Raw genomic sequence first — 25,057 nt, 5'->3', positions numbered from 1 at the left:
TATTTTCGTATTAAATGAAGACTTAAAAAGGAGAAATAGAGTGTGTAATTCACATAGATACCTAAATGTACATAGTAAGTAAGAGCAAATAAGTTATATATTACACATTATTTATATTTTACAACACTATGATATGTTTTTATATCATTAAATATCTTTAAATTGTCTTTAACTACATTTATATGTTTTCATGATCTCATGATGACTCAGCAACTGATTGGCATTTGCAAAGACAATTGTGCTGCCTTAGACAAAGACAACAAAGGTTTCCTGTATTGTGAATTTCAGAATCACAGCCTATGTACATGGACCCGTGGTAATAGAGAATTCATTGTATTCAAGCCAAGTCTTGAATTACAGTTTTCCAAGTAGACAACAAAGAATTACCTTATGACGTATCCGTCAATATTATTGCCATTAGTTGGCGTTGTCCAGGAGAGAAGAATACCATTAGATCCTACGGCCTCTCCTTCTAGGCCAAAAGGTGGTCCAGCAACTACAGGAAGAGAAGGGAAGTGTGTGGAGGAGAGAAGAGTCTCATATTTACTCTAGAGTATTTAATATCATAAATAGGCCAAGCATGTAATATTGATATATTGTGTTAGATAACTACTGTATATCAAAACTAAATTGAACACAATATCCGGGTAACTTGAAGAATAGTGTTGTTGTCTGTCAGGGACTTATCTTGAAAGGGTTAGTGTATGTATGTGTGTGTGTGTGTGTGTGTGTGTGTGTGTGTGTGTGTGTGTGTGTGTGTGTGTGTGTGTGTGTGTGTGTGTGTGTGTGTGTGTGTGTGTGTGTGTGTGTTTTTAAGGCTGAACTCTAATGAATAAGGCCTCACACAGCAGTGGCATTTCACTGACATTCACTGCAGACCCATTCATTCTGCGGTTCAAAAGCTCTGGCTTAAATTACCTAAGAGGAATTACACAGGGAAGGGAGTATAAACCCCCCCGCCCCTAACACACATACAAAGACACACACAGTGCTGACCCCTTTCTCTCAGCAAGTGTGTATGTGCTATACAAGAACCGATTTGTACAGCAGAGGGCAGACGAGAACTTGATGGCACTTGTACTTCACCCCAAATTGCTCCTGTGGGGATTGTCCGCAGTACCGAATGTATGTAAGTCACTTTGGATAAAAGCGTCTAACAAATGACATGTAATGTAATCGTACAACAGCATCGTAGCATCGACAGCGCGCACGTCTTACCGCTCTCGTTGGTGTTGATCATGCGACTGACTCCGGGGCTGATGTTGGAGGAGGAGGATGCTGAGACCGTTACACTGTACTGTGTCCCCGGACTGACATTCACCACATCGACCTGTGTCAACACACATTTAGCAATAAATTGTCAATCAAGAATTATTTCATTAACGCCCTCGTCATGATTTAAAAGAATGTTAATTAAAGAATTAATGTTTTTTTTAAAGTGTACATTGCTCTATAACTATATAAGAGAATGGAGAAAACGTCCTACCACAATTTCATAAAGCCTCAAATGTTGCATGTTTATTGAATTGTTTTTGGCAAAAGTCACATTCCCAGATATTTATTTTGGTATCATATCAACATATCGGAAAGCAGAACATTTTCATAATTGTGGAGTTTGAAATAGAGAATTTTAGTAAGTATTTGTTTGAGAAAAAAAGTTTCTGTAAATAAAAGCAAGAAAAATCAAAACAATTCCCATAGAAACCTCAACAGCCTTCTGTTATTGTATTTCATCATGTAGACTACTGAAGAATCATCACAAAAATGTAAAGCGAAACCTTGAATCTTCAGCCATCTGCATCAATACAAAGGTGGGTGGTTGTAAATGGATGACAGCTTGTTTCTGCTAGCTTGTTTATATATGTATGTGTCTGGGTGACAGAAAACAGTCCTGCAGTCTTTTTGCTTTAGTGTATGTTTCAACCAACATTTGCTCCTGTGATATCAATCAGTATGTTGGTCGGTGATGAATCACACTAATAACTTATGTTACCAACTGGAAATATAACCAAACATTTTACAGTCTGTTAGTGTTAATATTATCTTCAGTATATTGGCATATAAACACCTATGTGCACAGCAATGCCATATATTGAGTGTTGAATTCTTACCTGTGAGTGCACCTGTCCCAGGCAGAGTGTGAGCATTAGGACGAGAGAGGAGAAGGCCATGCTGGGTAGCAGAGTTAGCTTTAGTTTAGACACAGCAGGTTAGAGGCCCCGCCAGGAAACATGCATCCAGTGTTAGTGCTTGATGGTTAGCAGTGATCTACAGGTAATCCACAGAGGTAAACAGGAATAACTCCAGGTTTAGGAGCCGGTTAGTGACATGAGTAAAGATCACAGGGTTAATTATCCAGGCATCGGAAATAAACAGCTCTTGGTCTTGAGGTATTCCAAAAGTTGTTTTGGCTAACCAGGGAAGGCAGAGGGTCCTCTCATTAGCACAAGGCTAACGTTCTCCCTCTTGTCTCTCTCTCCGGGGAGAGCTGCTTAAGCAAATGAATGATTCAGGGTTGAGCTCATGAGGCCAACTCAATAAATAATGAGATCTATTACTCAACTGTGTGCCTCTGTGTGTTTGCTGTGTAAGGTTACATTTTGGGGGGTATCCGACACCTGGCAGCTGGTAGGAGACAGCAAGGGGCGGGATTTGGTTGAATGGGAGGAATGAGAATGCATGCATGTTTGAGTGGTTATGTATTTTGTGCACTTAGAATCATAACTCAGCTGCAAGTCAAGAGCAAGACAATGCTAGGCTCCTCCAAGGTCTTGGTATTCACACAAACTCTACTGTCCTGTTTTCTAAATGTTGACAATGACTTTATTTGGTGATGAACTAAATACAAATTAAATAAATGTATCATTTCAACTACCCAGTGTGAGTGTGTACCTCAATATATCCGTCATGTGCAGGGTGCACTATGACTTTTCCATGGTTCGGTAGAAGGGTGACTTGGTAGTGATTCACACACCCCGCCGCCTGCTCCCAGTGAAGCGAGAATGCATGTGCCGACACATTCATGATACGCACTCCTCGCACAGTGGCTGGCACTCAAGGAAGACAGTAAAGGGAGAAATGGAGTCAGACAGGTGAGACAGTTTCAGTAATTTAGTGAAAAGGCAATCAGGGTTGGAGATTATGTTGTGTTGCAGCCCCTCGTGTTTTCATCTACCTGTGGTCACAGTCAGAAAGGCAGCGCTCCCTGCTTTCACCCCTCTCACTCTCTCAGCGCTCACGTTGTAGCTGCAGCCGTCCGCCAGACCTGTAAGCACGGCAACCCGCTTCTCCCTGGGCACGGTGAGTGTGTTTGTGACTGACGTGTTGACCACAGTGACTCTGTGAAAGTCAAACTCTCCTACAGCACTGTCCCAGCTCACAGAGACAGAGGAGGAGTTCATGTTTTCTACATGAAGGGCGCATAATCCTGCTGGGCCTGGAAACAAATATTTGTTTTATTTACACCTTTAGTTTTCATCTCTTAGGCCACATTTAATGTATTTGTCTGTGTCGCTAGGGCTTTATGTTCTAACTGAGGAATCACCAAAAGCGTTCTGTAATGCTGCACAGATTTAAGGCCTGTCTGTTTTTGTGTGTGTGTACCTGCATGCATGAGTGTGTCTTACGTGTGCTGAACTCTCGGAGGACGGGTTGACTGGTTTCTGAGCCCAGCACGCTCTGAATGCTGACACCATAGTCTGATCCCGGGATCAAATCCCTGATCTCATAACGTGTGCTCCGGACAAGCACCTCAATCCAAGACTTCCTGTCCACAGACCGCAGGCCAAAAACAAGCTGAGAAATATAAAATAAATCCCTTTTGAGGCCTTACAAAACGTCATTCAAGTTTCAATTACACTTTTTTGTTCTTCAACCCTGTATATCGAATAATGTTTCTAGTTTATTTCTGTGGGTATGTAATGTGCTTGGTCATTCTCCCTGGTCGGGGCTCTATAGAGGTCATACATCTTTAAAGGGCTGGTAACCAAATCTGTGGTGTGTCGACAAAAGGTTGCTAAGTAACCAACAGGTGAGTGCAGTGCAGGCCCTGACGCAAGAGGCCTCATTTGTCCTTGAACAAAAAAAAAATGTGTTTGTAAGACAAATGACAAGGACTTCTTGAAAGTTAGAATGTGAAAATAAATCTCCTTCTGTGATTAATAAGGTGCAGTAGTTTTATCTCACCGTGTACCCCTCCACCTGTCCTGGTGGTGCTCTCCAGGTGACAAACACAGACGTCACTATCTGCTCCGAAAGAACCACATCCTGCGGCATCCCTGGACCTGGAGACCATATTCCCATTAGCATGTGACAGTAAGTACAGACTGATAATCATTGTTTGTATTTCTAGGTAATAAATACATACATATACACATGTGATAACAAGCATGGGAGTGAACTTTTTACATACTGTATAGGTTCACTTTAAACCGGCACGGGAAAGAAACTGAAAACAGACATTAGACCCATAGCTGGTCCCTCTATGCTCAACAGCTTGTACTATAATTTCTATTCTGACAATGATTTATTTCGAACTACAATCTTACTTGGTTTCTCAAGGTTTATATTGAATTCATTAACCACCTTTACAGACCATTTAAAATCTTACTTTCTTACTCCATTATGCATTTTATGTTGTATTCACATTCTGACTATCATTTCACACATAAATGTGGGCACACACACAACCTATATTTGGTGTCAGTTACTGTATGTTTTGAAACTTACAAGTATGGAGGATCATAGTGGCAGGTTTACTCCTTCTTCCCCCGCTGGTGCTTGTCACTTCAATTGAATATTGGCTTCCGTAAGCGAGGCCTTCGAAGCTGTATGACCTGAGAACACACAGTCAGTGTTTTAAAGCACAAGTTTTGAGTAAACCATGTTGCACTCAGCAGCAGATCTTGTTATAAAATAAAATGTGGACATTCTACTCTCATGAAATTGTAATAATTTGTGCACTGGCTGACAAGATTGAGACTGACCCGGCCTCTTGATGAGGGATGATCAGCTCTTGGCGGGATGTTTTGTTTTTGATTGACAGGATGAGTCCGCTTGCAACTCCCCTGATATTACTCCAACGAATGCATACGGATGATGTTGTTTTATTGACAAGAGACAACTCCACTGGGTTAGGAGCTGTTGAATAAAAAACACCACTCATAGTTAGTGAGTTAAACAGAAATATCAGTGTGTGTATGTGTGTGTGTGTGTGTGTGTGTGTGTGTGTGTGTGTGTGTGTGTGTGTGTGTGTGTGTGTGTGTGTGTGTGTGTGTGTGTGTGTGTGTGTGTATACCTGCAATTATGTTGATGGTGACAGGGGAACTATCTGTAAAGGAATCCTTCTCTGTTCGTACTGCAAAGTGGTAGAGCACGCCTGGAGTCAGAGTAGAAAAGGTTGCACTCTGATTGAACACCTTCTGCACCTTTATCACAAAAATAAAAATACCAAGAAGCCTTGTTATCTTCCTTACAGTAACAGCATACGTTGGCAGGAAGAGGATGTTTGACGAAATAAAATCATAGAGGACAACATGTTTTTGTTTGTTTACCTTGTGTGAATGGTGACAGTTGAAGCAGGTAACCTCGTAGCTGTGAGCCTGTCCTTCTGCCTGATCCCAGAGCAGCTGAATGGATGAGTCTGTCACCACACCTTCCTTCACTCTGATTGGAGGAGCCAGACCTAAAATCACAAACCACATCCCACCCATGTCGTACTTACTCCTCCAATTATTTTTAATAACACAATATTTGAATGCCTCAGTTATGTAAAACAACAAGATTTTTGATGTATTCAAAATAAACATAACATATGTATTGAGTCGTTTGATTAGAATATCATCTTAAACTATTAAATAACAGAGTTTCTGTGATGTGGAATGTGGGAGAAGAAGAGGTACAAAATAACCCGACGGAATAATAAATAATTTTGTGCTGTGTCAGCATTCCCACTAAAATATACATTTATGTATATCTATATCATTTAAATGAATTAATCTCAAACATGATTGCGACTGACCCCTGGGGGTCCTGGGTCACTTTCATTAGGGATATTTTTAAAATCTCATTCTAATGTATATGCTATTTAAGGACAGTATTGTAGTTAAAATGAAATGTGTTTGTCTACAGTGCTTTATAACAAATGCAAACGTATTTATTAAAAGTTCTAGTTATATAATTATATCAAAACAACATGGTTTGAATAACAAAAAACACCACATACACTTGTTTGAAAAATTAATTATTCTCCCCAGGCCACCCATTTGAATTTTATTTAGTTGCAAAAAGAAAAAAAGCTCAGCCGCATCAATGACACGGCTTGATTTAGAACCTAAATCAAGCCGTGTCATTGATGCAGATAAATCCCCTAAAATGTAGGGGATCTTTCTGCCTTAAGAAGCACACTGGCTCATAACAACATTAATATCAAACATACATTCTTACATTGTTTCCCTAGCTTGAGGCCTGACCTAAATGGTGTTTCGCTAGCAAAAATCTTAAAAAATGAATACCAAAAAGGTAAACTGTAAAGTGGTACAATATGAGGGTGAATTAATTTTATCTATTTTCTGTAATCTGCAAGAAATTAAAAAATATATATTTGTAGACTGTTTTTTGAAAAACGGCAGTACAATTGTAGCAGTGATGAGAGAAAAGGTGATGAGAGGACTTCTCCAGGTTACAATACAATAACAACAAAGGACCCACTATGTTTTGAGATCATTAAAAGGACATGGAGCTGCTGTGACGCAAGTCAAATTTCAGACATGATCCGACAAATAAAGTAATATCGTATCGTATTGTATATCGTATCGTAAAGTAGATATCAGTCCAAAATATTTTTCTGACACCTTCAAGATAGAAGGATTTTAAATGTCTCTGCTGCCATGAACCATGTGCATAAGTATGTAAGTATGTGCTACAGTTGTATTAAAAGTGGTTCCTCACTTGTTTTAAATGGGCGGGAGTAGTAAGGTGGTCCCATCTGTGCCCGGCTTGTGCTGAACACTCTGAGCTGCAGCTCGGAGCCTGAACTGAGGTTGCTCAGGGTTATGATGTGAACTCCAGCAGGAAGGGAGTACCAGTCGCATGCTGTCAGACACAATCCCTCACACATACTGTCACACAATCCTGGACACACACACACTTTGACCCCATCGATCACACCCAGCTGTGGCCGCTGGATGTACAGTTGTGTGGAGTGTGTTCCCACAGAAAGAGGGACTGCTACCTGTACTTGCAATGGGTCTACACATAAAGAGAGAGAAACAGATGGAAATATTGTTTACAAAATTACCAGTTTGGTTAAAAGGCTCTTTGTGTACACTGTTAAGCACTGGGATAACAATTTTTCAAGTCAATCAGGAGCCCATTTGTAAATTGCAACGTTTTTTACTTGCTGAAATCATTCCTCATATTCTTTTAGGTCATGGTGAAAAATACCAAAGTCCACCATATGTCAATATATTAAAATGAGCTTAAGCTTTCGAAATTAATAAATTCAAGTTTCAGCAGTTTAGTATAATTCCCTCTGTTTGTTACTATGTTTCCACTGCACCTCAACAGGGAAACACTGTCTGGGAAAACACAAAGCTTTCACTTTGGAAAACACCCACTAGCTACCTCAGACTACGGAAGCCTCATTTAGGCTTCAGATAAAGTTTTAAACAAAGTTTTAAATACATTGAAACTGCACAAAGTGACAACTGTGGATTTTAAAGAAATCATTGAATCAACAAAACATGTTTCAATGTACATACGACTATTGAACTATTTATGTATTTCTGTTTCTCTTACCTGTGGTATGTATGGTTTTGGTCATCTCACTCCTGTCCTCACCCCTCAAAGAGACCACTCCCACTTCATAAGTCTGACCTGGAGTAAATGTGCCCAGATTTACACACACAGTGTCATTCACCCAGTGTGCACCAGGACTGGTCTGGTTCATCCACAGTGAGGTTGGTGGGGAGTCAATCAGCGGTTGCGACGTGATATAATAACGATCTGGTGGGTCATCAGGTGAGCTGGTCCAGCAGACAGTCAAATGTACTGTTCCGCTCAACACAAACAGACCACTAAGGGGCCTCACCGCTAGGAAATGCAAAAGGAAAAAAGTGATATTGTTTTCAAGTAACTTTCGTCAAAGCAATACAGTTTGTAAAACATCTTCAAATAGGATGTTAATATTTTATCCAAATTACAAGTTGCAATCACAGTTAATCAGCAGTTTTTTTTTATCTTGAGAGGATGCCACCTCATTATGGGCACCTTATTTTGAGGTAGGGTTGCCTTCAAGAACTGAAGACCCCACTCGGGAAAAAAGTAAATTCACTTCACAACAAACAATGTTAGTTGGTATTGTGTTGGGCTGAACCTCTTGAGAATTTCGAAAGCGATGATTTTGATTGATACTGTATAGCAATCACAATAACAATATTGGAGGGAATTGTAATATTGTCATTATTATTAATCGAAAAACACCATTAAATGATAATGGCATGATTTTTCTAGAACAATTACTTCAAGATGTCGGTAGAAAACTATTTGTAGTTTTGGACATCTCTGCAACACCATAATACCTATTGAAGACTGACATACTATATTACGAAGAAAAACATTATTTCCAATATTTGTTAATACTAATCCAGATTGCGATTTTGATCAAAGCAGTCCGAAAGTGTCCCTTGTAAAGACAAACAATAATGATAACTTGATTCAATTAAATAGCTAGTTTTAGAGTCCTTATAGGCTGCATCACTGTCACGGTTTACTGGGACAGAGAGTCATTACTAATGTTAAATCTACTATGACACGTCAAAAAACTGCTGTGAAAAGCCCTGTTACATGCTTACCAGTCTGCACAGTCACAGGCGCTTGTCCACAGCTGTCTATCCCATACTGGGTGACGGTGTAAACTTCAACTGTGTATTTACTGTAAGACTCCAGCCCTCCAATCACAGCAGAGTATGACTGTAACCCACCAGTCTCTGATAACTTGGAGATATTGGTCATTCTAACTATCCTCTTTTGTCCTGAAGACATGTCCACATAGCGCACCACAAATATCCATCCATCCTTTAATTGTGTATCTGTCAGCATCCAGTGGACACTAATCTGACTGACGGTAACAGGGCCAAAACTGATATTGTGAGGAGGAAGAGGTCCTGTAAGAAAGAGAAAACATAAAGCTTTAAAGTACCGTTAGCACAAGATGTGTAACTAATGTGTACGTCAGCAGACTCACTCGTGTGTGCAGTCCGTGTTTGACCCAAGCTCCAGGTTGAGCCGTCAAGATAAGAGGCTCGAAGAGTGAAGGAGTAGACGCTGCCCGGAGACAAACCTGCCACAGTTACCCCTCTGGAGGAGAGGGAGATGGGGACCCTGACAATCTTTTTAACAATCCTCAGGCTCTGTGTCCTCTTTCTGTCCTCTGAATTCCTTATATCATCTTCACCATTTTCCTCTTCTTGGTACTGGAGGAATGTCTCGAGAGAGGATATATTTAGAGAGTTTAAGGGTGAGAGGTCACTCCAACGCAGCTCTACCTGTTGCTCTGTCACCTGAAGCAGGTCGAAGGACAAAGAGGCAGGGACTGGAGGGACTGTGAAAGAGAGAGAACTAGAGTAACATCATAGCAACTTGGGAAGGACAAGATTAATGCTTAATAATTAAACGGTTTGGGTTAACTACTAAGTGTTTCGCATTACTTATTTAGCCTGAGATTAAGAAATATCAAGGGTTCAGGGCTGTGACATTGCAAAAGATGCTAAAAAATGCTTTGATCATTTTAAAAGGCTACATTTCTTGAAATGTTTAAATAATGCATGGGCAGTACATTCTGTGGTTAATAAAAGTATATACATCATGTATTTACTCTTGTAATGGCAGATGAAGGGTAAGGGGATGTTACAGAAGAAAGGAGTGAGAAAGTATCCCGGCCCTGTGGCATTCCTCTGAAGGGCAAAACAGTCCGTCCGATTGGCCGGCAGTAATGACATCATAGTGTTCGTTAAGTTAAAGGCTGAACCATCAGACCAGCGAGGACGGCCCTCCTCCTGTGGGGGGACAGCAGAAAAACATTAAATTGTATACATGGGACCAGCATTCCCAGCTCACTGTCATTAAAGTGAAAGTATCAAAAACAAAACTCCTCTTTAAGGAGCAACTGCTACTGTGGTGCTTTTTCTGTTTAGAAAGTAAACTTCTTTGCCAGGAAATCCCCCTGTGGTCTTACTTAGACTTTTATCATTCTGTAACAGAAGGATATAACGAAATGTGTGAAGACCGCATTGCAGTCAGCCCGAGAGAAAACTGCTATTTAGTTTAGATAAGCTGGTTTTGAAATGTATTTGTATTAATAAGAACATCATTTATATCTTTAGTATTCTAATCAATCGGTAAATCCTCCTAAGAGTAATATGTAATACCTTTTACTATAAATATAAAACTCTCTTGACCATTTTCCTAAATATCATAATTTTGCACAATATATCATTTTATATTTCATTTTTATAAATACCTGTACAAAAATATGTAAAATAAGTGATGTTTAGCTTCTTTGAGTGCAAAGAAAAACTTAAATGCAGTAAATACATATATCACTCTTTTCTCACCAATATCAGGAGTATTATTTAGTGTTGACAAATTATTTTGTCAAAAAGTTATATTATGGGGCATGGTCCTCTCTTGAATCTATTGGTCCTGCAGTCCTCTTTCAATATATCCCTTAATTCCTCAAAGACTATTTTTGCTTGAGTGTGACTGTCTTGCAGGACAGAATAACTGCTGAAATCCTGCAGCCTATAAAAAGGGTGCACTGTTTTATAAGTATTTAATCAAAGTTTTTTCTGACGAATACCTTTCTAAATAACTAATTATAAAGTTATTCATAAATATTCATGAAAATCCTCAAGCGTGACCAGTTGTTAGACAAGCTTGGTTCTCATTAGCTACTGCAAATGGGAGTGGAAAGTCACAACAAAAAGTAATTATGCATTATAGCTCACTAACGATCAATGTGGATATGTCTGTATTAAGGCTACCTGCTGGTCATTCAGTCCGGTCCATAGCAGCAGCAGGTTGTTGTCGCTCAGCAGATGGGATGATATAAAAAGCAGATCTTCATCTGTATTTATGTCAGCCAGGTGACTTACAGCTGCCAGGTTTCTGCAGCTGAGCTTTGCATTGCTCCAGGCCAAACCGGTCCTTTTCACAGCGTAGCAACTTCTCCCATTGGCCAACCAACCAGAGGGGCACTGAGCTGGAGACATTATCATCAAGTTTTCTGTCACATAACACTTTGCATTCAGTTTATAGGTTGATATGTAAGTTGTGGTGACATGATCATGGTAAATCAAATGTGTACAATACCTGTTTCCATGCCAATGCTGAGTATCTGGTTGATGGTCATATTAAGGTGTTTGAGGAACGTGGTCACCACAACTTTGGCCTTGAAGCGGGTGCCGGGCTCGAGAACTTTTACCATGTAACCAGAGTCTGATGAGTTTATGTTGAGGAAGTGTGTGACAAGTTGTGTGTGGCTGTTGAACAGACTCAAGGTGGATAAGCTTTGGTGCCTGTGAAGTTTCCACGTCAGGAGAGAAGTGGTAGCCGTGGTGTAGACATAAAGGGCAGACTGGGGGACTGGAACTGGACACAAATACAGAAGAGGAGACACAGTGGAGGGGGTTAACATCAAGCAGCATACACCAAACACTAATCGAGTGTGTCATCTTTTCCATATGGACTGTGGTTTTTAAAGTTCAGAAGCACTCACTGAAGTGAAAAGTCTTTGCCTGAAGAGTACTAAGATTTCTGCTAGCACTCAGTTTGATGTTATATCCTCTCGGGTCCTCAAGTAATTGCAGGGACATTTTGCAGTCAGGGGAGCATGCTGAATGATGAATGGGCTCCACATACACCTGCAGAAATATGACAAATAATTTAGTTCACAAATAAGTTATAAACTTATAAAATGAAAACGGATAAAAAACCTGCTATTGTGTACTTACCAGATGTTTCCTTGCAGTCATGCAGGTGACTGTGTAAGTGTCTGGATCTTCAGTGAAAGGGAAGGACTGAAACACAACTTCAACCTCAACAGGGTTTAAATGCTGTTCACAGGTCAGCAAGGCCACCTGAAGAGGAGTAACTTTGTTAACCTAAATAAACTGCACTCATAAGAAGAAAAATAGGAATTGTGGATATTGAATACTCCACAGAACTGGACGTTTAGGCCTTTCTCTTACCTGGCATAAACTAGCAAGTAGCCACAGACGCTCTGTTCCCCCCATTGGAAATGTCACTCCTCATCTCAACCAGCACTCACATCCACCTGGATACAAACGGTCACTATTAGGGAGAGGGACAGTGGGTCCTGGTCGTCCTCTCTGTTTTTGGTAAGTTCATAAATGAACCCAAAACACTCGCCCTGTGCGGAGACATCGGTTGTGGAAAGTCCCAAAAATGTTTGGCTCGCTGACGTACCCCTGGGCGTCAAAAAGTGAACGGTTTGTAACTATTTAAGGCTTAACAAATATTTCTAGAAGTTATTCTAAAACTTTCGAAGAACTCTGATTGTGTTGTAGTATCGCTTTACGCAAAGCGTGGTCTTTGAATTTAGCGCGCACTCAGAGTTTAACGTTCAATGGCTGCTTCCCCCGAGAAGTAAAGCCTTAAGTGAAGAGAGAGAGAGAGAGAGAGAGAGAGAGAGAGAGAGAGAGAGAGAGAGAGAGAGAGAGAGAGAGAGAGAGAGATATTGTTGATGTATAATTTGCTCTGGCTCTTTGTTGGGATAAGAGCAATTCACCATGGCAACCTCAGGCACATGGCCACTCCAGAGCTGGGCTCCTGAGGAGAGGAGGGGAATGAGGGATGTGGGGCATACTGAGAGGAAGCGAGAGGAATCAGAGATGTGGTGGGGCTTTGTGGTAAACTGAGCTGTGCTCAGAGGGCACCAGCTCAATGGCTCTGGGTGACCCACAACCAGTCACAGCAGACAGGTCTGACATTTTGTTTTCATAACCTCTAAAATAAGCATGGACTCAAAATTGCTCATGGTTTGGCTCAGGCCTTGGGTGTGGTGGAAGTGCTAGCCCAAGTGGAATGACAGGAATGTGAAAGGGAGAAATGATTGACAGGCAAAGAGCTGAGTCCACTAAGGGGTTCTGTTATGAAGAGGGGACTCCCACACAGCAATAACCTCTTAGAGGGAAAACACAAACACATGTCAGCACCACAGATGCTGAATCAGGATGAGTATGAGCTTTTAAGAAGGGTTTGAGAATGAGAAACCCAAAGAGTGCATAAAAAGGACACATTTCAGGTCAAGATGGCAGACAATGTTTCAATAATTCACAAAAAGACACTGTTAAACCTTTTATTCCCCTACTTTACTTCAAAATACAGAAACTACAAAGAGCGCAAAGGTCACATTTCAGGAACTCATTAAACCTTTCTAACAAAACAATCCCTGGCATAACTTTAATTTTTTACAAAGGCTAAATGTATCTTCCAAGGCACACCAGAGTACTATTTGAACCCGACAAAGGATATAAAAAAATGCAACAAAATATGTGTCAACATGATATTAATTGTTCATATACATCAAGGCTAAGCACTACAGTAGCAAGCTGACTTGGTTGGCACAGCAGGTCTTAAAGAAACTTGAAAACTACCTCCCAACTAATATCAGTTATTTTCAAAACTACAACTCATGGTCAGTGTAATAAAGTGTACTATAGTGACAAATAAAATGAAAAATGGCTGGTTTGCTTCTTTATCAGTACTTTAAAAAGATTTCATCCCTCTATTCATACATTCTTTAAGCTTTCGTTCACTTTTCTGCATGGCCTTGTTTTTAGTTCCACTGGCAGGAGCAGTCCAGAGGCTCCTGGAAGTTGTAGTCCACCACTGTGGCATTGCGAGAGCAGTACAGCGTAACAGAGCGAGTTTGTAGTCCACTCTCTCTGCAGCACTTACAGAACCGGGCGTGGCTGTTGATGTTAAAGTTGAAGATGGTGGCAGACGGGCATTTCCCATCACAAGAATAGACTGTTACCTGTAAACGAAGGAAGCTGATGACATATAGAGCAATGCATAATATTTGTACAATGTTTTAAACATTTTGAGTCGGCCTCCTAAATAAGTAAGCATGCTCTCTTCTCTCACCGGCGCATTGCTCCTGCAGTCATCTTTTCTAATGGTAGTTCGAATGGCCACACGTTTGCATGTCTTACCATCCTCTTTACCTACACACATGTTCACACACAAATAAGATGCATACAGATAGACACACAATACTTTCAGAGGAATAATATTACCAACAGGACATACCATTTAACAGCAGAAAACATGAAGATGCAAGTTCAAACGTACACAAAGAAATGCTCACACACACACTGTTAAACATATTGTCACACACAAACACACTGATCATTTTACTGCAGAGATCTGTCACTCACACAGCCCTGAAAGGCCTATTGAGCAGGGCTCTTTGTTGCCCAGCAGTAGGAGCTTTTTCTGATTGACAGGTGGGTAACGGGGGGCATAGTTCTCGCAGCAGAGATCCGGCTCTCCTATTGGCTATTGACCTAAACTTAACCTTACTTTAAAGCCAATCAAAGATGGTTAAAGGGATTGTGTATAGGGCTGGAATGTATTAATGCATACAATGAATTTACTAGACGGCTTATTTTGTTTCACAACTGTTGTTAACACTTTGATATGGTGAAGCTCTCTAGTATATTTAACATTGCATATTGTCTGATGTACGGTTTCACACTAGAGATGTGTGCAAGGTTAGATGTTCATGTGTAGTGTGACTTGGAAGTTAACCAGAGAGAGGAAAAAATGTGAAAGCAATTGTAAAAATAGACTCACATTCACACAAAGCTTGAAAGTGCAAGTGGATGAGTCACTGAGTTTCCAAATAATTATTGTAAATTGGATAGTGCAAGATGGTGGTACCTGTGTCACAGTTAGTACTACCAGTGGGGGTTACAGGATTAACGGTAAATGGTAAAACACCCACTCCAGCACCTGGGAGCATCGTCGGGATCGCATCCGCCGGGTTCAAAGAACGTCATGAGAACACACACAAGGTTACGTTTGGTTCAGAAAACACAGTTCAGCGTCACACACAAACACACAGAGGATGGAATCAGTGCAGCTGGCATGCACATGGATTTATTTCTTCTCTTTTGGTCCACACCGGGCAGCTGGCCAAGGAACTCAGTCATTTGATGTACTACAAAGAGCGGCTCAGCAGGGTAAACTCTAACCCCTGCACCATCGCGCATCCTCATTGTTAAAACACTCACTGTGGAGCGCCCTGATTGGCAGAACTGCAAGGTCGCTGCAAAAGCAGGCAAGCGGGCGAGGCTGCAATCCCAAATCCACAGAGAGAGAAAACATCACCGCTGCATGTTCATTAAAGCTTCAATTCACACCAGCTAGCAATATCCTATTACTCCTTATACTTTTAATAAAGACAAATCAAACAGTTCACAGGTCCCAAATTATATTTCATATTTTTTTAACAAATATTCTTTTTTTCTCAGCTGTGCTGCTGAAAAAACAGAAAATGTTGGGACAAACTCGGAAATGAATTGAGACGGGCCAACAACAGGCTGTATCTCCACCCTTCTACAACAGGCCACACCCCCAACCACTCAGCCAACAAGCCCATCCACTGCCAGGCAACAAGGCGCTCACCCCTCTGATTGAAAGCTCAAAGCATTACCGGAAGCATCAAATAAATGTGGAGACTCACATGTCCTGCAGCAACCGTCCACATAGCTCTGAACCACACCGCCATTCTGCAAGAAGAGAGTAAGACGAGGAACTACAGTTAATGGGAAACACAATTACAGGGACACAAGAGTCCAAAAGACACAATACAATCCATAATACAGGTGCACCAATCCATAGTCCTACAGCTATAACTGGCAGAAGAAGAAGAAGAAGAAGAAGAAGAAGAAGAAGAAGAAGAAGAAGAAGAAGAAGAAGAAGAAGAAGATTGAAGAAGATGAACCTTTATTTTCACAATAGTTGAAAGTAAATAAATAAATTGCTGTCAACTGCTCTGTCAGAGAAAAAAATCTATAAAATGTTAGAAGGGAATGTTCAATTCTGATACTTGAATTTGTATTATATTTCATTAAATGATTTCAATTATGTAAAACCTATAATGGCGCATTACAGTAGATAGGTTCAGACTAAACCTATTTACATGCTCTTAATGTCTTCAATTTTTGTAAAGCACTTTGAATTGCCTTGTGTTGAAAGCTATATAAATAAACTTGCCTTGCCTTGAATGTAAACAACAATTGGCTTCAAAAGTCCAACCATGAGTTGGGATATACACTGTAGCACAGTTAGAGGTCCTGACCTGAATACACTCTGTGTCATTGAAAGGCGGGCAGACCACCCCAGAGGCCAGTATCACGGCTCCCACTGCTGTCTCCATGCAGTCGTAGCGGGTGCAGTTCTCCACCCAGGAACTCCCTGCCTGCACACACAATCAGGCTCAGTACTGCTCAGAAAGTGGAGCGTTGAGCACACATGGATCTGTTTGTTCTTACAGCGAAAAGCTCTGTTGTCCCATTTTCGTTGGTGAAAGTACAGGAGACATTTTTACAGGAGCCGCAGCACACATGAGGGTCCGTAGATGTTGTATACACCTGGTGCTTTAAGATGATGCAAACGTAAAAGGGTGAATACAACATGCAAAAAGGAAGACAAAGTGGATGGGGCATGTTCTATAAGCTCCAGTAAAATATATTTAATCAGAAAAATGCCCCTCACAAAGACTATGTGATCAATCAAAAAACTCAAAATGTTGTAATATGTAGGATACATACTGGCCCACATTTTTGGGTGCAGTTGACGGATGTTATTTCCATGGCGTAGAAGCCAGAGTCTGGATCTATCTGATGCAGGCAGTGGACGGTGTAACACAATTCTCCTTCGAAGTACTGAACCAGAGACTGGCCTGGGCCCAGCACTGTAACCCCTTGGAAAAGACACACCTCGTCCTTCTCTATAAACAAAAATGGAAAGTGAGTATCGTGGATGAAACAATGTCTACAGCATCAACTGTCACACTAGTCGGGTGTTACACATACGGCATGTATGCTGAGGACAGCCACAGTTAGGGCTTCCATCTGAAACCTCGACAGACACTTCCCCCTGAAAGTAAAACAGAGGGCTGACTCAACAGAATTTGCTCACTTTTTCTCCCTTATAGCAAAGACTTGATTAGACATTGACTTGTAATGCAGCTTTTTTGCTGACTTACCACCTGACAGATGGGGAGAGAGCTGTCCCCACATTGGCATTCTGGGAGAGACAGAGTGGAAGTTAGAGGTGGCTTGATGTTTGTGGAAGTACGTGACATGCATATCAACTTCTGAGATGAGTCAAAGTATCAACTCAACACACACCAGCAAAAAAATGATGTATCTGTATGTATGAGTTTTTTTGAGTGTGTACCGCAGTGGTGCCGCGGGCAGCAATGTCCCGGGACAGCATTTTGAACCAAAGTAAGACCAGGTGCACAGGTCACAGATGATTCAGGGCACAGGTTGACATCACACACTGCAATACATAGAACAAAATATAAAAATGCCTTTGAAGACACAGACATAAAAACACAAATAAACACACACTCACACGCTTACTGTTAGGGAAATAATTGTCCTAGACTCCTAGATATGACGTGCATGACCAACCCTGACGTCTGTTATCTCCTTTAAGGAGATAGGCTGCTTCAGCCATAATGTTGTTGTTCCCATTCTATGACCGGGCAGCCCTAGGTCACAGATGGTTTATTGTTGTGGGTGCACTGGGACACTTCCTTCTCGGTGTTTGTGGACTCCAAGGTGTGAAATCTTCGAGGCCATAAGTGTCAGACGCAAGTGACTCAGTGTTCCCAACTGTTTAGGCTATCTTCTCAAATATGTTGATTACTCTCTGTGAAACCAGTTAAATGGGCTAACGAGAGAGAGGCGCTCCAGAAATGACGTGGCAACTCTCCCGTGCAGTCAGACCGTGACTGCTGTGACTTGTGATGTGAATCCTCCGGCCGAACCTCCTACATAAACCATCAGTGTTTGAGATCAAAGCTCCTGCTCTTCCCGTGTCTCCTTCATGAGTCGGAGACTCCCACTGCATTGCTACACAGAAGTTTCCCCCACAAATGTCATATCTAGGAGTCTAGGAGAATTATTTCCCTAACACTTACCACAATGGTACTGCGGGCAGCAGCTGTTGGTTGTGTTTAGATCCACAGCCAGAATTTCTCCATGTGAACACGTTGGAATGGGTTCAATACATGACTCACACACTGCTCAGACAGAAAACACAAGCAATACATTCAGTTGTGTTGCTGTAATTGATGGAGGTGCCAAGAATGGAGACATAACAGATGTCCAACCTCACACCACAGACTGACCTGTGAAACACAATTAAAACTCACCACACAGGTAAGAGTAACAGCAGGATCTGGATCCTCTGACCTCCACTAAGAACTGATCTTCCCTGCAGTTGGGGGCCGACACAGGAGGACAGGCCATGGGGTCACACTCTAAGAAAGACCAGTCCCAGAAACATGTTTAGTTCAAGTTAAAATTCACATTGAAAAAGAGTATACAACATGTTTAAACACTTTGCAGGAACGAAAAGAGAAAGTTTGATTTTACCACATCTGTAGTCAGGGCAGCAGGACAGAGCGCTGTAACCAATCACTAGCTGGTTCCCGTTATCACAAGGTGGAGCGTCGCTGTCACAGATGGTCATGTTGCACTCTGACAGTAGCGAAGTAGAAAAAAAAGGAAATGTAATGAGTCATATGCTCACTGAAATTGTATTATCTTATCGTCTTGTATTTAGAAGTATACAGGTTAGCTACAAAATTGGTAAACCATCATCAGAATAATAACATAACTATAAAAGGGTGGGACTTGTAGGCGTAATTATGGGAAAAGATTAAACCATCTTACTTGAATGCAATCACCAGAACTAAGTATTTGGACTCACCGCAGATCTTCTTGGGGCAGCAGGCTCCTTCTTCCAGCACATCCAGGACATACTCCCCCTCTCTCTCACACAGCGGGGTGGGGACAGAGTGGCAGTCTGGCTCCACAGCCACCACAGAGCCATTCTCCATGCACCTGTACAGACAGCAGCCGCGAGCAGAGCCATTCCACTCCTCACCAGGGGCCCGGGGGTTACCCTCATTATCTGTGCATACTGGATACAGCAGGACCAAGTAAATTACACAGTAATTGAGTCTGGGAGTAATATAAGGCACAGTCAAAAACTAATTCAGTCTCTCTTTCTCGACAGTGCGGTTTTCATCACAAAGGCATGTAATTACTCTATCACTCACCACAGCGGTCCTCAGTTACACAGTAAGGGGAGTCAGCGCGGTGCAGGATGGTTCCACCGCGGCACACACACTCCTCTCTGATGAAGGAGCAGGTGGTCTCCTCGTAGTACTCTCTGTTCACACAGGTGCGGCTGGCGCAGGTGCTCACACAGGGCTGGTACTCCTTACCAGAGGGACACCGCAATGCTACAGGATTACAGGCACTTAGCATTACAAGAACAAATGAAAAATACAAATGAGTACATCTGCGTACGTGTGTGTCATTTCTTCGCCTGCGTCTCCTTACGGCAGAAGTTGTGTCGTCTCCAGCTGATGCAGACTTGATGTGTGTAGCAGACCGCAACGTACGCCGCCAGAAAGTCACACTGGTGATCCTTGTAGTGAAGGTCCCCCGCCCACATGATGTCGCAGAACTGCTCCGGAGAGACCTGCAGACAGAGAAACAAACCAAAATCATGCAGGGATATGTCAAATACATTTCCCAATGATAAAAAACATATTGAGGAAAAAAACATTTGTGGAGCTTCGACCAAAGATTGTTGTGAATTTTTGTTGAAACAATTTAACTAAATTGTCACATTTGTTGTCATTCTTCGTCTTCAACTCATCAATCCATTAACTTTTCAGTACTGACTTCATGGCAAAGTAACTTAACAGGGTTGTAAATGCTGTGTGTATACTGTAGCTACCTTGCTGTGGCATGGCACGAAGGCTCTCTGGTGGAGCATGGAGAGGCAGTTGGAGCAGTCCCCAATGGTGCAGTTGTCTCCGACCCTGCGTGTGTGTTCGGTTTCATCCGTGGTGTGGACCCTCCAGGCCTGCAGGAAGAGCACCATGTCCCCCACCTCTCTGACCACCGTGCCATTCGGCAGCCTCAGGTCATCTTCAGGGTTCCCATCGCAGCAACCTGACGTCACATGTGTGTGTGTTAGTTATGATAAGTGGAGTGACATGATGTGTGTTTTAAACTGCATAAAGAGATAGTTCTGATGTATTTAAGTGGGGTATATAGTAGATTAGATTTGATTCAATTTATGAAGGTTCTTATCCATGTTTGTTTCTGCTGCCCTGGCCCACAGCAGCAAAGTACAATGCTTTATTTTTCAAGCCTGTACTCCTGTCTGTTTCCAGACTGGTGCCAACCTTTATCTACTGTAGGTAATGCACTGACTTTGGATAAGTACCAGATTCGACCCCATTTCAAACAATCTAAACTATCCCTTTAATCACACCAAATGGCCCTCAACATTTCAAATTGTCATATCCTATAATGACTCAAGCCAAAGTGATGTTGCTGTTAGGCATTAGGCCTTTAGGTGCTGATAGCAGGCACTTAGATAAATGAGGCTGGTGATGATGCAGTCAAAGCTGGTGTGTGTGTGTGTGTGTGTGTGTGTGTGTGTGTGTGTGTGTGTGTGTGTGTGTGTGTGTGTGTGTGTCTGTGTGTGTGTGTGTGTGTGTGTGTGTGTGTGTGTGTGTGTGTGTGTGTGTGTGTGTGTGTGTGTGTGTGTGTGTGTTTGTGTGGACTCACCACACAGGCCACGAGTGGGCACAGATGCATTATGAGTAGCGATGTACTGCAGCACCATGATACCAGTGCTGTGATACCACTGTATGCTGACCCCTCCAGGTGTGTGGATCAGGTACATGCTGCCTGTGTCCTCCACATAGAGAGCATGACGAGAGAATGGAAGTCTAGCAGGTCTGTAGTTCACTGTCACCTGGAGACAGCAGGACACATCAGCATACAAGAACCATATTATTTGTGTGGTATAAGTTGAACCCCTGACTGCAAGTTAGTTGTAGAAACTGACCTTGCGATCGAGCCTGTTGATTATAATTCTGTATGAGGCGGTAGTAATGTTGAGCTTCTTAAAACACAGACCGGATGTTCCACCTGTAGGACTCTGAAGGGGAAAGAAATTAACTAATGTAATGGTACAAGATAATATTCCTTAAAAAAATAACAGATTTGGATATTGATGCAAATGAAATTGAAGGGAATTATAGTGGGGAAAGAGGCTGTACTCACGGTTCGTCTGATGGAGTTTACACTCTACAAAGGAAACAAATATTTCACAAAAAATGTAAGATGTCCTTTCAAAGAGTTCATATTACCATTACCTCTGCCAAGGAATTAATGTAATTGGTTAAGTTTGTTTGTCAGGATTACAGAAGAGCTACTGGCCAGATTTCTATAGAAATTGGTGGAAGTGTTAAGCATGAGCCAAAAAGAACCCCTTTAAATGTGTGAGCGGATGTAAATCTCATGGGGGTTATACTGCACATTCATCATTTTCAATGTATCGAAATGGCCTTGACAGAGGTCTCAGTTCTCAGAGGGACCTTGTAAACTCTAGATGTTACCTGGCTGGTCGGACATTTCTCCACAGTGCCAATAATAGTCTCTCTGGGCAGGTTAACCAAGATGTAGGAGCCGTTATCATACAAAGCCACGTTGTTGCCATCGAATGTGATAACACGCAGGTCTGACATCACGGTGCAGCGACCTGGCAAAGGGAAAATTGTATAAATAAACATGCAACATACAAAGATCACTGCAATAAATTATGGATTGAAACCACTATATATGGCTTAACTCAATCACTGGAAAAAACGGGTTTTATTACAAACAACATATCTTACAGGGGCACTGCCACTGTGGACAGCAGGGGTCTGTGTTGATGAGCAGGGGCATGCCCACCAGACTGCACTGGGGCTGGGTGGTGTTGGAGCGACAGTGTAGAGACGAGTTGTGAAGCAGCAGATCTCCGTTGAAACAGATCAGCTCTGCACAGTCATCGATGCGGTACGAGTAGGGAGGCTGCAGAGAGAGACCATAATATGCATATTAATAATTTAAACATCTCACAACATAGTGTTTGTAGTAATATTTACAATCACATGACTCTTTTATAACCGGTGCTACATTTCTTGTGCAAGTGTCTTTTTAAAGATTAATTTCCAAATAAATGTTAGAAATATTGCAAGAGTTAGACCCTATCTCTTTTTGGAAGACGCATTAAATACAATTTTACCTTTTAAAAAAAGAAATGGTTATTATATTTGTTTAACATATGTTTAAAAAAGAAAAAGTTGTTATATCTGTTTTAGAAACGTGTAGTGTTGTCATTGAGTTAATTAACTTTTTAGCATTATCTTTTGTTATAAATGTGCTATATGAATACATTTATTATTCTTTTTTATTATTAATAAACAAAAGCATTCAAACAATTTTCTTCATAATTTTTACAGATTTAAGGAAGGTGTGTTTTTGGCTGTGTTCTGAGCTTTAACAACAACAGCAACACTCACTGTGCAGGCGGTGGTGGGCAGGAGGAAGGGATGTGTGGTTGTTGCCTCCTCCGTCACAGGAGAGGTTTCAGGGCTTGGGATTATTTCTGTGGTTATCGGCTCAGTCGTGAGCTCGATGGTTGTAGGAAGCGGTGCTGTGGTTGTCATAACAACAGTTGAGGGTTCTGTTGGGCTGGTGGTCTCTATCGCGATTGTTGTATCGGCAGGTGTAGTCTGAGGAGTGGTTGTAGTTTCCAGGGCTGTTTCAGGGACGGAGGTGGGGGCGGTTGTGGCGGCTGTAGTGGGTGGCGGCTCTGTAGAGGGGGATGTTGGAGGGGGTGGGGGGGAAGTTACTAGGGATAATAGCGATGGCGTGGTAACGGTTGTGGAGGTTGGAGTGGAAGACGTAGGAGTAGTGGGGGATGGAGGAATAGGAGTCATGGGGACTGTAGTAGCCTCCGTGGTGGTGGGTGTAGTGACCTCTGTGGTTACCGTAGTTTGGGGAGGGGTTGTCATGGTAGTGCTGCGAGTGGTCGTCTCTGATGGGGTTGTGGGAGTGAGAGTGGGCGAAAAAATAGTAGTGGGAGGAGCAGGAGGAGTTGTTGATAGAGGCGTGGTCAGTGGAGTGGTGACACGCTCTGTTGTACTGGGAGTAGTGGGAGGGGTGGTGGTGGGCATGACTGTAGTGGAGGAGGTAGTTGTTGCTCTGGTGGTGGTTGTAGTTGTAGTGGTTGTGGTAGTGGAGGTGGTTGTGGGGGTAGTAGTGGTTGTGGGCCTTGCAGTTGTAGTAGTAGTGGTAGGGGTTGTTGTGGTTGTTGGTTGTTCTGTGGTGGTTCTGTTGGACCGCGTCACATATGCAAAAGGTGTCGGAGTTGGGGGAAGAGACACACCTGGTAGAGAAAAATAATATGCTCAATACATAGTTTCAATATATTGAAATAAAAAGATTTATGTAAACCATTCAGGGTTTCCACACCTTCTTAAAAATAAAATTCAACGATTTTTCTAGGACGCCCAATTGCCTCAAATTCAAGCACCCAATATAACTTTGTTTGAGACAAGGATGACGTTTATTACTGTTACACAATTGAGAATTTGTTTTGTAAAACTTGCAGGCTTTAAGAAATACTCACAGACAACAATTCAAAATAGAAAAAGGCGTGATTGTTTTAACTGTGCTGTGTATTTAATAAAAGAGAAAAAGTCAAAATAACTTATATTTTTGTTCTTGTAAAAATAATTCTAATTCAAGCTCTTTGAATGACCCATTTCTATTTTTGTCCTTTTTCAAAAACTTTCAGGACTTTTTTTCTTAAAAACTGCACAGACTTTCAAGGTTCGAGGGTATCTTTGGGAACCCTGAATAATACATGTTGTGAATTTTAATGACATTTAAAAAAAGAATCTGTCCTACTCACAGTCCTCTATGTAGACACATCTCCTCGTGACTTCATCAAGGACCATGTTTTTGGGACAACGCGGGAAGCAGCCCTCCACACTGCAACATACAGAAACAGTCTCAGAACCTGAGCTAAGCATTGACTATGTTGGTAGCATTTAATGGGTGCTTTTAATGAGCAAAGCTTCTTACGGAGGCAGGAAATGGCAGCGCGTGGCATCTGGGTCACTGCACGTGTGGACACAAGGGCTCGCACAGGACTGGTAGCGCCACTCACACATCATACGGTAAGGTATCACAAAACTGCTCTCTACCAGAGGAGAGGGAGAACACATAATTAGTTAGTTTCTGTGTGATAGTGGAGAAAATGTGTGTGTTCGTGTTAGGTATATGCATGTGTTCCTGACCCTCCAGCGTGAAGCTGCTGCTGGCTTTGAACCCCTCGGAGGTGTCGTATCTCTGAGCCCGTGCAGCAGTGCGTGTCAGTATCAGAAAGGTTCCAGGTTGGCTGACAACCTCGAAGGAGGTGTGACCTGGCAGAAACAGCCCCTGGTGCTGGATAAAGGTTGCTCTGCGATTAAACTCTGGCCCTCGACTCCACTGCTCCAACTGAAGACGGCTGCGTCCCGACACCACAAGGAAATAGTTGGGCCTTTCTGCAGACTCCAGTGACACCACAGGAACACCTGTGAATATAAGACATGTTGGTTCATATACCCAACATGTACAAAAAAACGAGACGTGGTACAGTGTTGCTGTGTAAATGTGGTTGCTCACGTGATGTTTTGTCCTTCTGCAAACCGGCTGTGATCATGAAGTTGAAGAGTAAGCCTGGAGCCGGCAGCTGCCCCGGTCTCTCTCTCACCAGAGGAAACACTGAGCTGCTGGTGCGGTTCACTCCGAACATGGTGTCGTTATAAACAGCACTCACCAAGGAAAATGGGCCATCGCCTAGCTCTGTGGAGAAGCACGAG

General features: G+C 42.1%; 2 protein-coding genes across 5 annotated transcripts in view; both read right to left on the bottom strand.

Moving 5' to 3' along the window:
- The window catches only part of ptprq (protein tyrosine phosphatase receptor type Q), a 39,036-nt gene extending 26,389 nt beyond the window's left edge, over positions 1-12,647 (bottom strand). For 3 of the 4 annotated variants that reach the window (XR_013808934.1, XM_079685511.1, XM_079685513.1), the window contains exons 1-20: positions 12,249-12,647; positions 12,012-12,137; positions 11,777-11,921; positions 11,371-11,649; positions 11,043-11,260; positions 9,875-10,055; positions 9,245-9,601; positions 8,853-9,164; positions 7,798-8,091; positions 6,949-7,248; positions 5,553-5,683; positions 5,297-5,426; positions 4,986-5,139; positions 4,729-4,835; positions 4,186-4,283; positions 3,627-3,795; positions 3,176-3,436; positions 2,893-3,053; positions 1,219-1,330; positions 388-496 (exon numbers count right to left, since the gene is read on the bottom strand). Coding sequence is in view for 3 of the 4 variants with exons in the window: in XM_079685511.1 (XP_079541637.1) it covers positions 388-496; positions 1,219-1,330; positions 2,893-3,053; positions 3,176-3,436; positions 3,627-3,795; positions 4,186-4,283; positions 4,729-4,835; positions 4,986-5,139; positions 5,297-5,426; positions 5,553-5,683; positions 6,949-7,248; positions 7,798-8,091; positions 8,853-9,164; positions 9,245-9,601; positions 9,875-10,055; positions 11,043-11,260; positions 11,371-11,649; positions 11,777-11,921; positions 12,012-12,137; positions 12,249-12,293 (3,689 nt within the window). In the remaining variant the exon portion in view is untranslated. The remainder of the gene's footprint in view (positions 1-387; positions 497-1,218; positions 1,331-2,892; positions 3,054-3,175; positions 3,437-3,626; positions 3,796-4,185; positions 4,284-4,728; positions 4,836-4,985; positions 5,140-5,296; positions 5,427-5,552; positions 5,684-6,948; positions 7,249-7,797; positions 8,092-8,852; positions 9,165-9,244; positions 9,602-9,874; positions 10,056-11,042; positions 11,261-11,370; positions 11,650-11,776; positions 11,922-12,011; positions 12,138-12,248) is intronic. The other variant, XM_079685512.1, reaches the window with a different exon arrangement.
- Positions 12,648-13,364: 717 nt separating this feature from the next.
- Positions 13,365-25,057, bottom strand: part of otogl (otogelin-like) — a 24,319-nt gene continuing 12,626 nt past the window's right edge. Inside the window, exons 29-55 of the mRNA XM_079684610.1 lie at positions 24,861-25,040; positions 24,491-24,769; positions 24,276-24,393; positions 24,103-24,182; positions 22,706-23,574; positions 22,037-22,214; positions 21,758-21,900; positions 21,423-21,446; positions 21,205-21,297; positions 20,922-21,111; positions 20,080-20,297; positions 19,677-19,818; positions 19,391-19,576; positions 19,039-19,251; positions 18,702-18,806; positions 18,479-18,586; positions 18,245-18,346; positions 17,494-17,598; positions 17,300-17,340; positions 17,127-17,190; positions 16,863-17,041; positions 16,584-16,688; positions 16,391-16,510; positions 15,773-15,818; positions 14,968-15,039; positions 14,170-14,249; positions 13,365-14,059 (exon numbers count right to left, since the gene is read on the bottom strand). Coding sequence (XP_079540736.1) covers positions 13,859-14,059; positions 14,170-14,249; positions 14,968-15,039; positions 15,773-15,818; positions 16,391-16,510; positions 16,584-16,688; positions 16,863-17,041; positions 17,127-17,190; positions 17,300-17,340; positions 17,494-17,598; positions 18,245-18,346; positions 18,479-18,586; positions 18,702-18,806; positions 19,039-19,251; positions 19,391-19,576; positions 19,677-19,818; positions 20,080-20,297; positions 20,922-21,111; positions 21,205-21,297; positions 21,423-21,446; positions 21,758-21,900; positions 22,037-22,214; positions 22,706-23,574; positions 24,103-24,182; positions 24,276-24,393; positions 24,491-24,769; positions 24,861-25,040 — 4,241 coding nt within the window. The 3' untranslated portion in view covers positions 13,365-13,858. The remainder of the gene's footprint in view (positions 14,060-14,169; positions 14,250-14,967; positions 15,040-15,772; positions 15,819-16,390; positions 16,511-16,583; positions 16,689-16,862; positions 17,042-17,126; positions 17,191-17,299; positions 17,341-17,493; positions 17,599-18,244; positions 18,347-18,478; positions 18,587-18,701; positions 18,807-19,038; positions 19,252-19,390; positions 19,577-19,676; positions 19,819-20,079; positions 20,298-20,921; positions 21,112-21,204; positions 21,298-21,422; positions 21,447-21,757; positions 21,901-22,036; positions 22,215-22,705; positions 23,575-24,102; positions 24,183-24,275; positions 24,394-24,490; positions 24,770-24,860; positions 25,041-25,057) is intronic.

Source organism: Notothenia rossii (genome assembly GCF_949606895.1).
Source record: "Notothenia rossii genome assembly, chromosome: 5".
In the NCBI taxonomy this organism is placed as follows: Eukaryota; Metazoa; Chordata; class Actinopteri; order Perciformes; family Nototheniidae; genus Notothenia; species Notothenia rossii.
The sequence above is the reverse complement of the archived record's forward strand: the minus strand, read 5'-3'. Positions and strand labels throughout refer to the sequence as shown.